General features: G+C 33.0%; 1 protein-coding gene across 1 annotated transcript in view; it reads left to right on the top strand.

Moving 5' to 3' along the window:
* LOC126850495 (ABC transporter G family member 20) overlaps positions 1-16,994 on the top strand; it is a 44,456-nt gene that overhangs the window by 1,314 nt on the left and 26,148 nt on the right. The window contains exon 2 of the mRNA XM_050593584.1: positions 4,059-4,307. Coding sequence (XP_050449541.1) covers positions 4,207-4,307 — 101 coding nt within the window. The 5' untranslated portion in view covers positions 4,059-4,206. The remainder of the gene's footprint in view (positions 1-4,058; positions 4,308-16,994) is intronic.

The following is a 16,994-nucleotide window of genomic DNA, read 5'->3' as shown; positions in this document are numbered from 1 at the left end:
TTTCAAAATCCGCATATAAAAAAAATATAAAAAGAAAAAAATAACAATTTATTATTTATTGTTAAAACTTGTTCAAAGAATTAAGTTAGTTAATATAATTAAACAAATTTAATTTATAATGATTAAATAATATGTATATATATTGCGTTAAAAGTAATAATATGCTGTAATAGTATATATCTAATTATTGAGTAAGCAAAGTAAAGCTGAATATATCTTGCTCTAATGAGTGGAAGACGTACTCTATATTTTTAATCATCTACAATGAATAATTAAGTTACACTATCTAATATACAGCGTTAATGTAACGTTTAAAAATTATATATAAGATCAAATTATTACGGCGATTATTGATATTTTTTAAATTATGCAGAATTTGTTTTTATTTTTTTTTTTTTTTTTACATATTGTCTGTATACACGTTAATTATCTAGCAATGCAGAACAGATCTACTTTAATACGCTTATTTTTTTAGCGCCTCTTGTTCAACATCATTATAATTTATATACGCAACTATGTAAACATTAACAAATTTCATAACAAATTGCGTAACAAATTAATTGCCACGAAGAACAGATCCTTTATATAATGTTAGATAATAGACATTAGAAAACAGATTTTTATTACATATAATAAGATACATGGGAGAATTTTCTGTGATAATAATTTATCATCATCACGTGATCAATTCTGTAATGATTCACTAAGATATTGCGTTATGAAATATTTCGTTATATACCTATGTTATATGATGATTTTCACGTGATTTGTTTATTAATTGCGAGTTAACAGATCATAGTCTAATTATTCACGACAACGCATCGCGCCTCGTGTGTCTCATGACACGAATAATTCATTCATTCTAGCAGCACGTGCGATCATTCTTCTATTGCACACGCTGCACTTCCCACTTGCACAATGCGCGAAACCGAGTGGCCGCAGCTTGCGGTCCATTTCATACATATAAGTATCATCGTGTGCAATGAGAAAAAAGTCTGAAAAATTAACATTTTTAAATCGAGCGTCCTCAAGAAAAAGAAGAACTTTAAATTAAGTTGTCAGAGTAAAACACCGTCGTTCAGACGCGTTTAATGCCATAATAATAAGAATTATTTATGCGATTTGAAAATGTATGCCACTGTAGCAAGGAGCTTCAAAGAAATCATTATAATTTACAGAAAAATATTTAAAAAAAAAAAAGGAAAAATTATGCGAGCGAGCACGCAAATAGTGGTTGTCAGGTTTTCGTGCGATTCGAGCTTCCATTCGCTAGAAATATCCATTGTGTCGTGCGGTTTTGTGGTAATGGGATTTCATTTTCCGAGATCGCGTTTCTTAACCACACGCGGACATTTAGCGCATCTCCGAGCATATATTGTATATTAATTACAATCACAGAGAGACGCGTGATATTTTTATATCAGAGGCGATCGATTCTTCCAAAACATTTTGTAGCAACGAAAAAAATATATTCTATCCCGTTATAACATAAATAAATATAGACATAGTATAAATTGACGAAATATTCTCTATGTTTTATAATAAAGACTAAATGAAAAAAGAGAGAAAAAAAATATCTACATCTAATAACTTTCCTTCTCTCTCTCTCTCTCCGTTTTGCTCTCTCTCTCTCTCTCTCTCTCTCTCTCTCTCTCTCTCTTTGCACTTGTATTTATGTATATGCATTTTGTGTATACTAGTATTCAACAGTCTAAATGTCTATCTTTCTTTAATTAAAGAGAGATAGAATCAATTAGTTATGTTTTTTTTCTGAATTTTTATTATTTGAACTGTGATAAATACTTGGTTTACACACATACATATTATTTTTATAAAATAAATTACTGCATATCATTTTGTACACTAATTAATATGTGAAAAGATTTCTTCATTTTTTATTTATGGTATGCAAATTGTCGAACTCAAAATAAACGAACAATTTCTCACTGTAAAGTAAAATTATTGCTTTGCATAAAATTTGTAGAATGATTTATTAACTAAGATTAGAGATCACACAACGAAAGCAAAGAAGTGCGCATATAATATGAAAGTACAAATCAAAACTCGAGACTATCTTCTTGACGGATATTCTCGATAAACGTATTTCGAGAAAGTCTCGAAGAAAGTCTTTGGATCAAGGTTCAGTTAAAGATGATAATCCTACTCCCATTGTTTGTCAACAATTCTTACATTCTATAATGGCGATTTAACGACTTGTGACTTCGCTTCTCGAAGGAAGATCGACCGAGATCACACATCGCTCGCGCATTTTTAGCTCCTTATTTTCGCACGCGACAGATCTTTCTTTCCGGCACTTTCACAAAGTGCATACGGGAAATTTTTTCCAGGTAGAAGCAAGGCTTTGTCCGCAATATCTGTCGTCGCGAACGCACGATTCCGCTGTTTTTGGAAGAGAAAAGAGAGAGAGAGAGAGAGAGAGAGAGAGGAAAAACCGGGATTCGTCAAGGTAAACGGGGCGCAAAGTCCTACAAAAAATTCTTACGACATTGCAAATCCGGTTCCGCTGCGGCGGAATATCACCAGAACGTGGATATTTCTTCTTTTCTGCGATAAACATACGAGACAAAAGAACTCAATCATGGACCGAGATTGTCGACAAAATTCATTTCATTTTACTTCTCCTCGAAATATTGCGATTAATCTTTTCTTCGTCTCATCTCGCTCGAACTAATCATGCAGTAACACGTAAAGGTAATTGAATACCGAAGCTATTCTGCAATTAATGAGATACATGAGGTAATGAATGAATCACATATACAAAGGTATGTGTTATACGCGTGTCGACGTGTGGGATAACGTTATAGTTGCGCGTCATTCATGCCATAAGAATTATTGTGATACGTCATACAATGTGATACCACATGAAGATATTTCTTCACAATGAAACCGCTAATAAATCTTCTTACTGTTCAATCATATTCTCGATTACGGCGCTAAACGTAAAGATAAACGTTATAACGACAAGACTGATTCAAGATTCGTCACTTGATTATTTTGATTACTCGAAATAAACAAAAGCCTTTGATCATTTTAATGCAACTATATAATTTTCTATGATTGTAAAACTGTGTCTTTTCTTATTTAGAGATGTTTATTTTTATTTTTAAGCAAAATACCAAGACGAAGAATTACCAAATAATTCAGTAATTCTTCCACTTGATATTTTGCTTAAAAATAAATAAATAAATATATATATATATATATATATTTATTTAAATATATATATATATATATATATATATATATATATATATAATATATATAATATATATTATATATAAATATATTGTATATATAAATATATATATATTTTTTATTTTTATTTTTTATATTTATATTTCTTTTTTCATTTTTATAACACGATAAAGTGTTGTAATGCTAGTGTTATTTTATATCGGCGATCTCAAAATGTTCTCTCTTGGTAACAGTGCGCGATTAAGTAACATCCATAAACAAACTGGATCACGCGTTCGCGATCTCTTACTTTCGATTGCCGAGCGCTCAGTCGTATACTCTCACTACTGCATCGTATATTTGCTCCTCCCCGTAACGGCCGAGATATATCTTAACGAATCAAGTAAAATGATCGTTATTCCTAGTAAAACGGCACGGCCGCATTTTCTATTCCACTGGCCGACAGATCGTTATATACTACGCTTTCTTCCTATAATGACCTCGAGCGTGCACGAATTTGCGCGACCGCGTTAAAGTCGCGTTTATAAGTTAAGTTTCACTTTCCGCTATTGTTATGAATGAGTGTCTACTCGTTGAAGAGTAATTTTGTGATATTTTCCCGCGATGGAGGAAAATCAACACACAGTAGCCATCATTTATTTGCAAGAATATTTAAAGTCAAACGTGAAAAAAGAATACCATTTGCACAAAATTGTCACTGGCGACAAGAAAAAATTCATTTCTATTAGAAGTATCATATTCCGAATGAGCGGGACGAAAGCAAAATTTCACTTGATTATTCAGTTGTTATCGCATTATCGCGCTTACAACAGGAAGCCTCCAATAATCTGTTTAACTTTCAGCGCATCGGGTGACGTGTTTTTAAGTGGAAACAAAAGATGCACCGTCGTTGTTGAATCAGCAATCGCACTCTTTCGTGCGTGAGTACTCGCGAGGAATCTCAAGCCCGCTTCAAGGTCCCGCGAAGTGCAGCACAGAAATTTGCACGAGATGGAATCGTTCGCGATGGACAACAAGGGGTACCATGAGGAGGAGTGGGAGCGACGAGCGAAGATAAAGAGAATGTTCAGCTGGAGCGACGGACTTCCCGGGTGAGTCTCTGATTATTCATGTAAATTGGAAGGAATCCCCCAGACTCCACTTATATATCGCGATTATTTTACTTTTTAAAACTGTAGAAAGTTTTAAATAAATATGTGCATATATATATAAAAATCAAAAGTATTTCGATATTTTTAGAAGCGAATTCTCTCGCTGGCTGTCTCTGGCAGATTTCTTCTCACACACGCGTAGAGATTATGCTTGGGAGAAACTTACAAATTTACTCATACGCAACGTACACACATACACACACATGAATATCGACATTATGGACTTTTGCTTCTCGAAAGCGGCTAATTATACGTCGAAATTGATGTATATATCTACGCCGGGGTGAACACGGTATCTTACGGTCCAGTGGAACTTTCCTCGCCATTTCTACGAGAGCTAGCGTCTGCTTACGCATACATAATTGCAAGGAATTTTCGATTGCGTGATATTTCTATGAATTATATATATGCGCATTTTACAAACGCACTCAGCATCGCGCAAGGTAAAGAGCAAAGTAAGCAGCAGCAAAGTCTGTTTCTCTCCAACGCGCGGCGCATAAGGCTTTTGTAATACATCGTGAGAACGTTGGACTTGCAAAGAATTCGCGAATTCTTCTTGACTATTAATGATCGTTTTATGATAAGTAGCTATGGAAGGCAGACAAATTCTTAGACGAACATCGAGCTATAAGTGTTTGTTGTCGCTGAATCGCCATACAATCATCGCGCTTGTCTATGACAAATGTAAATTTTAATTCCGTAATCTTAATTTAGAAGAAATTCTCAGCTTTTGAGCGCCTGTAATTTGTAATATTCTTGAAATATTTTTTAAGAAAAAAATACTATGGATTTAGTGAATTATTTGAAGCGTAGACGTGAGTTTCAGGTCAATCCGCGTAAAAATAATGCGCTCTCCAAGCAATTTTAGAGGGGAAATTTACGCACAGCACGTTAATCGGCAGGCTTATTTCGACGGAGCTGAGTTCGCAATCGTGCGTGAAAGTGGCCGGCAATGACCAGCAAGAGACCAGAGTATGCGTTTTGTCTGACTGCAGCATTATACAGTGAAAGGACAAACGCAAGCGAATGCACGCACGATCGTACGTAACGCATCCTCGTCGTTAGAACGTTTTTGGGTCGCGATTTGGCAAAAGCCATTTTTTTTTTCTCTAAAAATCTACTCTTAAATAAAAACAAAAATATGAAAAATTTTATGAGATAAAATAGTATAAATAAAATTACGAAAAGAACTAAATTTTTAAAGAGAATAATAAATAAATCGATAGTGAGAAATAAATATATACATATACATAAAAAAAAATATCAGAAAATAAATATGTGTGTGAATAAATTTTTAAGTACAATAGGAAAAAAATACAAAGCGATTAATTTCGACTGTTTCTAAAAAATGAGATTCGAAATTGTTTTATTAATTTATAATGGCCTATTTCTTTTAAACGCTTGTAATAATATTATTTATAAAAATTATATATAATAATTTATAAATGAAATCTCTACTCTCTCAATTATCAATAGTCGCATGGAAATCCGAAAAGATTTTTAAAGGTAACACGTAAACAATATTTTTATGTCTCGTAACATGTTTTCATCATTCCATAATTTTACAATATACATATATCATTATGCAATTAAAAAGTACGACATTAAACTCGACACACATGACTCAATATCTGACAACTCGATATAAACAACAGATCTTAAATGTTTAGCTGTCTTAAATATCTAGCTATCTTAAATGTCATCTGAAGCACGATATCACAATAAATCTTTGCTTAAATTGGAATTTTCAAACACCAGTTGTTTTCGCCTGACAAAAATTTGGAATCATTTATTTTATACAAAAAAAAAAGAAAAAGATTTAAGAAAATATTTTAAATTAAAATTTCTATTTAAAAAAAAAATAGTCTTTTTAAATGCTTCTTCTAACTCTTGTTGAACTTCGGCTAAATTAATATAAACTTTTTCTTTTTTAGAAAACGCAAATCTATTTTAATCTCCGTAATAAAAATAAGAAGTTATACAAAAATGAAAGTAGGTTGTCGAGTTTGAAAGGCACATGCTTGGATACTAGAGTAACTAGCGCATGATAATCGTCCTCAGCGATTGATATCAAGATTACTTATCTGCACAGATGTAGTTTACCTTTTAAGTTAAGGTGTTTCTGTTAAGTATTTCTTCCAAGAGATGGCACTACAACTTCTATTTCTCGACCACGAAGGTTTAAATTAGCATACATATTTTTCTTATTTCGCAAATGCCTCATGTTAAAAAACGATTAACTCGACCTATTTGCGGATGTTGCAAAAATGCAAATGTCACATCAATGATACCATTTAACCGCATTTTTTTTTTCCTATTAATACTTTCAACGATTGTGTCAATATATATTTGTAGATTCTTGAATAAATTTAAATTCTAGAAGAAGAAATTGTGGCGATTATTAATAATGTATTGCAATAAATTTTTAATTCTCAAGTTTCTCGGTCAAATTTCGAATAATATCTTCGTAAATTAAAATCGATTTAAAATGTTGGAATAAGAGTTTTGTTATTTGTCATCATGTTAAAAATTTATTCATAAAAACCTTTTTCAAAAATCTAATCTTTTCGAAAATATCTAAGAGTAGCAGCATTATAGATGTCAAAAAGAAACTATTCTCAAAATGTTTCACAAATACATACATGAACATGTTTATTTATTATTATTTTTTTTTTTTTGCTTTCTTAATTGTCATTCAAAGTGTCACTCAAAGTAAGCATTTTAATCGCATAAACATGTTCTTGTAAGTTTCCATTGACAATAAGGTAATTGATTCTAATTATTGGACGAAGGATATGATCTTTTCGCTTAATATTCATAAATGTTTTATTTTTTCTCAATAGAAAAAATGTTGCAAAATCATCATATAAGAACAAAGAGTTCAAAATTATGTCATCAAGACATCTGTTCAACGTAATCGAATGACGTTATTGCAGTCGGTGACGATTGTAAACCCTTTTTTTAATTACGTCTCGATGAGAGATCAAATCTTTATCAAATATAGACATATAAACAATTAATTATATGCGATAATATTGTATTAATATGTACAAAAAATATGCAATAAAAATATATGCATAAACATAGAAGATTGATTCGATCAGAATGTGATCCTGCGTAAAGTGCAGAGACATTCCAGTAAAGAATTAATAAATACCTTTGTTAGAGTTACCTTTGTTAGTTTTTTATCAAACTTTTTTTTAATTATACAACACAAAAACAATATTGAAGAACGTATATTTCCTCGAACAAATATATTTCTAATTTTTTTTTTTTTTTTTTTGATAAAATAATTTTAAAATTTAGGTAAGTAATTATTCTTTAATTAAAAGTTAATTGAAATTTAACAATGTTTGTTTCAAAATTTTTATCAACATTTGATGATAATTTTTTAATTCTTTGTTTCTTTTCACTTATTTTCTTTGATATTCGTATGGTTTAAAATCACATCAAATTTTTTTTATTTAAATTTTTTTTTTCTTTATAATTAATATTCAATTAATATTTAAGAGGCTAAATATACTATACATATGTATATTATATCTTTCGTCATATCTATGCACATTTTGTCAAATTAATTCCGAATTATACGAAAGAAACAAGATATCATGCACAAACTCAAGTGAAAAAAATTCAAGTATGCTCGTCTTTCCACTCTTTGTGCTGCTCGTATCTGATATTAAGCATGACATGGTGTATCACAAATGAGCACGTGCAAACAGCGTTAAAGATCATTAAAGACTGCCTTCTGCATTCTCCGGATATCATACCGATGACTTTAATAATGTATATATCTCAATACGTGCAAATAATTTTTATATTGTGTATTATAAGGATAAACAGGTAGAATATTTTATTTAAAAATTAATTTTATGTAAAAATGTTAGTGTCTTCAGAATGTGATGGATAACAATATTTTATATAAATTACGATTCGTTTTCATTTTATTAATTATCTAAAGATGGCACATAATTATAGCACATAATTATAGCAATGCAGATATTTTATAAACTCTGTAAGTTTAAAATTAACATACGTTCTAATAAAGTTTAATATTTAAAACAGTTATAAATAGAATACAATACAATTTTATTTCGCATCACGTACAGCACGTTATAATTGCAGCTGCATTATGCAGAATGTAATTTATCGGCACTTCCTTCATTTATTATATTTTTAGACTCTTTAACCAATCAAGACTCTATTTGGTCAACAATGATATTGCGCAGCTAAAAAATGTCTCAATAATTTAATTTAGTTTAAAAATCTGCAAGTCCATATAAATTAGTTTGATATCGCTTGATCGTCTGATGATTCAACTCTCGTTCTTGGCTATTTTTTTCTTTTTTTTTTTACAAAATTTATTTTGCATAAACGCTTAATTTCCGGATGCAATTATAACAAAACCTGACTCGGACTTAACTCATTACACTCGGTGAATACAAACGACGTTGTACTCAGTTAAGGGATGCGAGATGTATTGCCAAATAAATATTTATCTGCAATTAAAGGGTCGAGTTTTGGTGACGCGCAGATAGAAAAAAGAAAATGTGTGTTTTCTTCAGTAAGCTGAGGCTAATGCATTATTATCTTCAAAAGACGGGCGTTTATTTATTCAGCTAATTACCGGTCAGCAGTAATGTCTGATCTGACGACATGGCCGTGATGACGTGGCACGAGGTATGCCGGTTCGAAGATTACGCACGCATATGAATCCGATGATGCAGATATTCATCTTTCACGTCTTTCTTTAACGAGCATCGGCACATACCTTCGCCGCGAAGAACATTTTCGCTGGAACAGTTTGAAATGTTTGCGACCTTATCGCGAGTTTCTCGTCCCGTCACGTTCTTCGAACATCATTAAAAAAATTGCCGATGGTTATAAATCGATAACGGAATGTATATGTTCTTCCCGCGAGTTTTGCGTCTATCGAGTTAAAGAATTTCTCCGCATTCTTAGTCGTACAAAAATACAAATATTAACAAATCTTCACACACGCGTCCATGATAATTGCAGTCTAAACATTTGGCATTTTTGCACATTCTTAAAAGCAACATAGATACTCTAGAGTATATTTCATCAAGTTTCTACAAAACGCAATAATGTCGAAAAAAAAAAAAACAAGATTTACACGTGGTTTGGAAAAAAGAAATTTTAAACTCGAGTTTTTTCATTCGAAAAACTCGTCGCCTTATAAAATATCGTCGATCTTATTTAATTACGAACGCGCGTATATTAAGCGCATTATTACGTGAGTGTTCACGGAGAAGTTTCTCTTGATCCGTTATGTCATTAATGCTGCGTCATTGAAACACGAAAAATCTTGCAGTTGGACTGTACACCGTGGACACGGGAGATTTCAGCTTCAGACTCGCCAGATACGCGGGGGAGTGGGAGGGTGGGGAGGGGGGAAAACGGAATTCCTGTATATCCGAATATTGATACGGCGTTACTCTCGTCTGACGTTTGATCACTCTTCCTGGGATTTACGTAATACAGCGGCAGCTGGACTGACCGCTTTCACGTCCACGCCGATGTCTTCGGCCGCGTTTAGCGATCTGGTTAGTCGATAATCTTCATGATATTCTCTTACTTATTGGACACCCGATTATTATAATACCCAAGTCGCGCTCGTGTAAAACGTGACAAAAAATTTATCAATCCATTTCAATTGAAGCACTTTAGAATCATGAGTTGTGCAAATAAATGATAAATATGCGAGTGATGCTTAATAAAAAATTGATAAAATATTTATACTGAAAAAAAAAAATTAATTAATAAAATTATTATTATGCATGTAAAAGTGAAATAAAAAGAGATCGATTATTTAAAGAGTTCGAAACATATGAGCACGTGTCAAGGCTGCTCGATGTCGCATTGACGGATGTAACACGTGTTCTTCGAATTAGTCCCGGGAAGATCATTCTCAATCTTCATCGATGATCGTAATGAGAATCGCGCGCTGTCGCTTGACCCGATAGTCATCGAGTGCATGCGCGCCGAAGCGAAGACTTTCGCTTTTGCGCGAATGGATTTACGATGGTATAGAGATGCCTGAAGACTCTCGGACCTTGATGACACGGATTCAGATAAATATTTAGCAAACTTTTTTCTGTTTTAAATATTTAAATGTTTAAATATATATAATCAATTGCAGCGTTTCGCCATTTAATTATTTGAAGATGTTATATGTCCAAATAAGCATCAGAAAATACAGATTATTACATAAATTATTGCATATTTTTACATATTCGCAAAATTAATGATATTATTAATTGTTTATTATATAATACGTTAATTGAGAGAAAGAGAGATACTTGCGTCGGTGACGTGCAAAAACATTCGCTTTCGGAATGTCTCACGAACGTTCATAAATTTCCACTGAGAAACAGAAAATGTATGTACGTTCAACACATGGAATGTTTTCAAGTCTCAATCACATTTATGGCAATGAACTACATTACGCCATCGAGTGACTTTTATATCGCAAATGGAACCTTTGTATTAACGCTGTCCAACGTTGTCCTCTGTGCAAGAAACGTATAAAAAACATATGCATTTACATATGTTTTCCTTCTTATTGACAGACGAATAAAGTGAATGAAGAGTGCAAAATAAAGAAGAATTTCTGACCTTCGTGAAGAATTCACACATTTTGCGTAACTTTTCAGTGAAATGCTATATATATATATAAATAGATTCCTCGATTCCCAGCATTCTGTTTTCACTGAAACCTTCTCCTCCTAAAATAAAATTCTCATATCTTTTTTTTAAAAAAGACGACGAGTCTTTCGATTCTTTCGGCGATCAAAAATAATCGATTATTATACAACGGCGATTATACGAGATTGCTGCAATAAGAGGAGTGAAAATCTTATCATGAATGGATGCCATCGAGGGACTGCGGACAATGTAGAAATCAATGGTATCGTTTATTGCCTCAGGGTCGAAAATATCGAAACAGCGTACATATTTACGGGAGAATATTGCCGCACGAAACGCTTTCACTATTCGGCTTGGCTCGGCTTTGACGTTTAAACGAAAATTCCGTCGCTGTCAAACGAGACATCTCGGATTCTCGTTCCAATCCACTTTTGGTTTCATGCAAAACGTAACTAGCATCTGTATATAATTCGTTTTCTTATTTTTTTAAATAATTATTAATTATCAATTAATTATTAATTATTAATTATTAATTATTAGGTAATAATTATATTTTTTTTGAATTCTGGGTCCTCTTACTTAGTACATCAAAAGAGAACAAATTTTCATAGCCTTTTGGAAAAGCAAACATTTTTTTATTCTATAAAAAAACGAATAGAAATTCTGTAGGATATATTTTACTTTATGCAGATAATAGTTAAAATCAATTAAAAAATATCGCGTCGTATTTGATAGGAAAACATTTGATATTTAATAACAATGTTGACAACAATTTCCTTAGAGACTCATCCGAGATGAGGATTAGCAATTTAACACGAACATATAAGTGGTCGCTCTATTTAGAAAAGAGAAAATTCGAACGAAGTGTGAATTTTACGAAGCCGCACCTACCCTAACGAGACGCTGTTGCGAATTCGCGATTACCAACTATGGTCCAGCACGTACATATTTCAATGTGTGCTGCGCAACCGGAAATCGCGGCTTTACAAATTTCTCTGAAATATTGCCAGAGATGGGGACAATCATGCGACTTCCTTCATTGCAGAGTCTGCGAAATACGTGTTATTTTGTATGCACAGCTGTCCGTTTGGAAATCTGCGCCATAGCCGGCAATCGATACGTCCTTGTCTACATATATAATTATTAATCCATCTATAAAAAAAAAAAAGAATGACAGGCAAACGTTCCTCAACGGCCGCAATTTTCTCGCTTACGCCAGCGGGATCTCTTAAGATACAAATTTACAATAACATACTTGTTCTCTTACACAAAAGGAGAGATATAAAATTAAAAATTAATTTGTTTTGCACTCTCGTACAAGTTACACAAAATTTAAATGTAAAATTTATGTGTGAATTATTTTATGAAAACTGAATAATGTTTGGAGAAAAATCTAGAGAAAAAGGATTTATTAAAAATAGCTGTAAAATGTTTTATATCTTTTACAGCTATTTTTTACAATCCACGAGGTTTTTAATCATAAACTCAAATTTACACGATGAGATAAAATTGCGATATTTGTAACGACACACAGTATAATGACAATGACGTGTTCAAAAGCGAAATACTAATGCTAATCGTGTAAATTTCGTATATGGGTCACGACGCGCGCAATCCAATTTTCAACAACATGAAAGATAAAAAGAAAGATTCATAACACCTTGTTATTTAATCAGGTTCATATTACGTCAAGTGCTGTAGTCACGTTGCGCAATGCTGGGGAAAGTGCAGACCGTCTTGACCACCACTATCGTGTAGTGTAGTCGCTACTTCATGACCTGAAATAAAATTGTCGATGCGAGAACAATCGCGTTTGGATGACTCGGATGAATGATTTTTCTAGCGGATAAAAAAATCAACGCATGAGGAAATATATTATTCTTTCCGTCCATTTAATTAACATATATTTGCGTGTACAAAAAATTAGTTGACGTAAGTGAATAATGTAAAATTATGCGTAAAATTATGCGTAAAATTATTGCATAGCAATTTGTTTAAAGAATTTTTTAAAGAAAGAAAAAAAGAGAGAAAAAAGAAGATCGCAAAAAAATTTGTAACGCATAATTGATATGTCATTGAATATCAAATATAATAAACTAATTTGATGAATGCATATAGTAATGCTTATAAATTAGTTTTTATTTTATATTGTTTTTTTTTTTTTACTTTTGGTATAAATAGGATAATTTATTATTACATTAAATATAATAATTTAATCGCGGTAAATTAATTTATTTTAGCAAGCTAATCAAAGTAAAAAAAGTAATTAAAATAACTTGGTATATGAGATGACAAATGATTTTTATAAGATTCTATTTCTGTGTATTAGTTTTTTTATAATTCGCCGTATTGTTATGTATCTTTGACTTCAGCTTCCAGGTACACACGAAGATATATATTTGCGTACATTAAGTACACATAGAAAGTCATGCTAATCCCCGTCCGAAATACAATCACTGAAACCGTACAAAGAGAAAGAATTATTTAAAAAGACGAAAAAGTGTCATGAATGATGATACAGCTATTTCAAACGATCAAGATTCCGCCAAAAGATTCCTGTAGCAACGTTCCGATATTCGTATCGAATCACAGAGACAGGATTTTGTAACCATATGACGTGCGATGTTTCCTTCACCTTAAGAACCCGACTGCTTAACAAAAAATTGTTAAATACTTATAGACAGAGATGACTCATTTCACGAATCTCATTGACGGTAAATTATTTCCATTATGACAGTAAAATACGACCACGTGATACAGATTGAAAGCAGAAAAATTTTGATGATAAAATTTCTTAAATAAATTTATAAATTTACAGAGAAAGAGAAGAATACCGAGCACGGCTTACATGAGAAGGTCAAGCTCAAGAAAAGAAATATCTCGGCATAATTAATTATTTTGCGTTATTAATTATTAATGTAAGATAAATGATGGAAATTTACCGGAAATTTATGCTGCGATGAATAAGACGCTGGCGCGCGCAAATAATTCTTCTTCTTCACTTATTCATGACGTTTCAACGGCCCATAGATTTTGCGATGCAATTTCGTTGCCGCGTCGCTTTGTTATCCAGGTTTTATTAAGGGGAGGTATATAACCAAGTTGTATTAACGAGCTTAGCGGATATGAATCGCAGAGTACACAACCGCAAGATTTAAGTGATTTCCATGGTCGTTAACCTTCTATCGTGTTTCCTTATTTCGCCCGTTAAATGAATGAGTAGAGAGTATTTTTCACGCCAACAGGAAGAAATTAGACTCTCCGTCTATTTATCAATTCTATCTCGTTTAGATTACATTAGCTTTTGTTATCTAATCAAACATAATCCATCTTATACAAGAGCAAGCTTGCATCAAATACTTTCTACAATATTTTATATTGTAGCAGCATATATGAATTGTTATAAAAGAATTTTCTCATATGGAAATTAAGACAAATTCTTTTATTAATTTTTAAGAATTTCTAAACATTTTTATAATCGGGAAAGAATTAAATTATATTTATACCAACACATATGTGTTCACATATTTGTTATACGTATTCCTCGGTAAGCTCAAACGTCAAGCGACATCGGGAGAATTTCCAGTGTCTTATTATCGACGATAACAATGGCATAGCAAGGTGTTTTGTCAAATTAATTACCGGAAGCGATCAAACTATACGCGAATGAGCTCAGGAAGTCGGTGACTTGTGCCCTTGTCATTTGCAATTGGCTCACTAATGTCGCGCACTAAACGTCGTGATCACGTGTCGTTGAATTACTCGGCGAAGAGACGTCAAAATCAAGAATGGTAGGATTGTAGGGTAATAAGGAATTTCTGATTGCGAAAATAAGAACAAACGAGCGCATTTGTTTACGCTAACCAATTTACGATCATTGTTAGAAGACCGCTAATCGGCGATTAAATGAAGAATTGCAGGATGTATACGTACTAAAGATTGAAAACGGAAATTGAGCAATCGGATAAAAAAATTGCGCAAATTATACGCAATTTGTAAAAAAATAATTTTACTTTTAAAAGATAAATAGAGAGGGAAAGAGGAGAGGGGAGATGTCAGACAGTGTAATAAATAAGAAAAGAAAAAAAGAAGTAAAGAAAAATGTAGACATGATACTACAAAGCAGTTCCGCTGATAAAAATCAGAAACGCAAAATTACGTCAGACATTACGAACAGAAGCTGATAGAATCCCGAAAAGAGGAAGTCAACGATAGTTGACGGGATTGACGGTACAAGCGCGGACGAAGCGGAGAAAGCGATCTCCAAAACGGATCTCCGGATCGACGTGCGCCGAGGAACTGCCTTTCGCGAGGTAATGGGAAGAGGTAACTACAGCTGAGATGAGCGAAAGTGTCGTCTGCACAGTGTGATCAAGTCGACTTCTTGTAAGATAGAATCAGTTCCATCACACTATACGCGAATAAAACTGATGTCGCTGCAGCGATATAAAATAATCAGATATTTTCCACCATCTTATTTTTATCTAGATGTATTTTTTTGTGAGATATTTGTATTTCTATAAATTCAGTAAAGCAACCTGATAAAAATGAAAGATCCTTTATGATATAATTAATATACTGAGTCTTTGATTTAATTTCTAAATTCAATAGAAATAAGATTTTTTTTTACAAAAATATATAGCTTAATACTTAATTTCGAGAAAATTACAAAAGTTCTTTTAATGTCAATCAATATTTGCTTAGATATAATTATTTTAATTAAAATAATTTTGCTGAACTCAAAAGAAGCGCGCCGCGATTGACAAGACAAGGGCGATCAGCTGGTAATCAGCTGGAAATTCCCGTGTCAGAAAGCCAGGGGAGAAAACCGGCGCGGAAAGCGCGACGGTCGAGGGATCGATCGAAGGACGAAGAACGTGCGGCGGCGTGACAGAACGCAACAGGTGGAGGAAGACGAGGCGGAGGGAAAGCGTTCTCGCCGAAAAGAGAACGCCGGGGAGTTCTATCCAGAGAAGAGGAGAGAGAAGTGCGAACGGGCGACGACGCTACCGACCGCACGAGTCCACTCGATGTCGGTCCTCAGTCTCGCGACAGGACTCGAAAGTCGCGGTGAAGACGATCGAGTATCGATCGGGACCGATTACGCGTCTCTCTCTCTCTTGTCAACCCTCTTTTACGAGGAGGGCAGCCCCGGAAATCGGTGGTTCCACCGATGTGCTTGGTGTTGAATCCGGGTCAGTGTGCGAAATATTGTTTATCAACCCCCTCGGTGAACGGTTACCCCGATGCTGCCGGTCGTCGCATCTAGTCACCCACGTTCCTCAACTACACTGTGGTCCGATCGGAATTACACGTAAAGAGTTCTCGAAGGTGCTCAACGAGGAATTTTTTAAGCAGGCTATCGGTGGATCATCGCGGAGCTGCAACAGGTATTGCTTCTGTGATGCAGGGAACTGATAAAATGTGTGTGTGATATATATGTGTGCGTGCGTGTGTATATATATATATATATATATATATATATATATATATATATATATATTACATATAATAGTTAAATATAATTATATCCGATTGAAATATGTCACTCAGTTTGACAAGATTGACACACGTTTTAAAATTGAAATATTGAAACTTTTAATTATTACTCATCGTTAGTAATTGATTATTACTATTTCATAAATCTTATAGGCTAGCGTAATTAATGAAAATAAATAGTAACATTTGTTATTTATGAATTAATAATTCAAAATGAAATGCTAATGGAAATTAGAATTCTATCTCGCTTGTGTCGAGATATAAAATATAATATAAAAAATATACGAGATGTAAAATATAATATAAAAAAGTTGTGACACATACAATTGCGTGCGTCAAGATGTAGAATATAATATAAAAAAGTTACAAGATGTAAAATATAATAAAAAAACTTTGCGAGATAAAAAATAGAATACAAAAAAGTTACGGACGATCGTAACTCAGAAGTGCGTCAAAGAAATG

The sequence above is a fragment of the Cataglyphis hispanica genome, chromosome 6 (genome assembly GCF_021464435.1).
Source record: "Cataglyphis hispanica isolate Lineage 1 chromosome 6, ULB_Chis1_1.0, whole genome shotgun sequence".
Classification (NCBI taxonomy): Eukaryota; Metazoa; Arthropoda; class Insecta; order Hymenoptera; family Formicidae; genus Cataglyphis; species Cataglyphis hispanica.
Note: the sequence above shows the minus strand (reverse complement) of the source record. Positions and strands in the feature narration are given on the sequence as shown.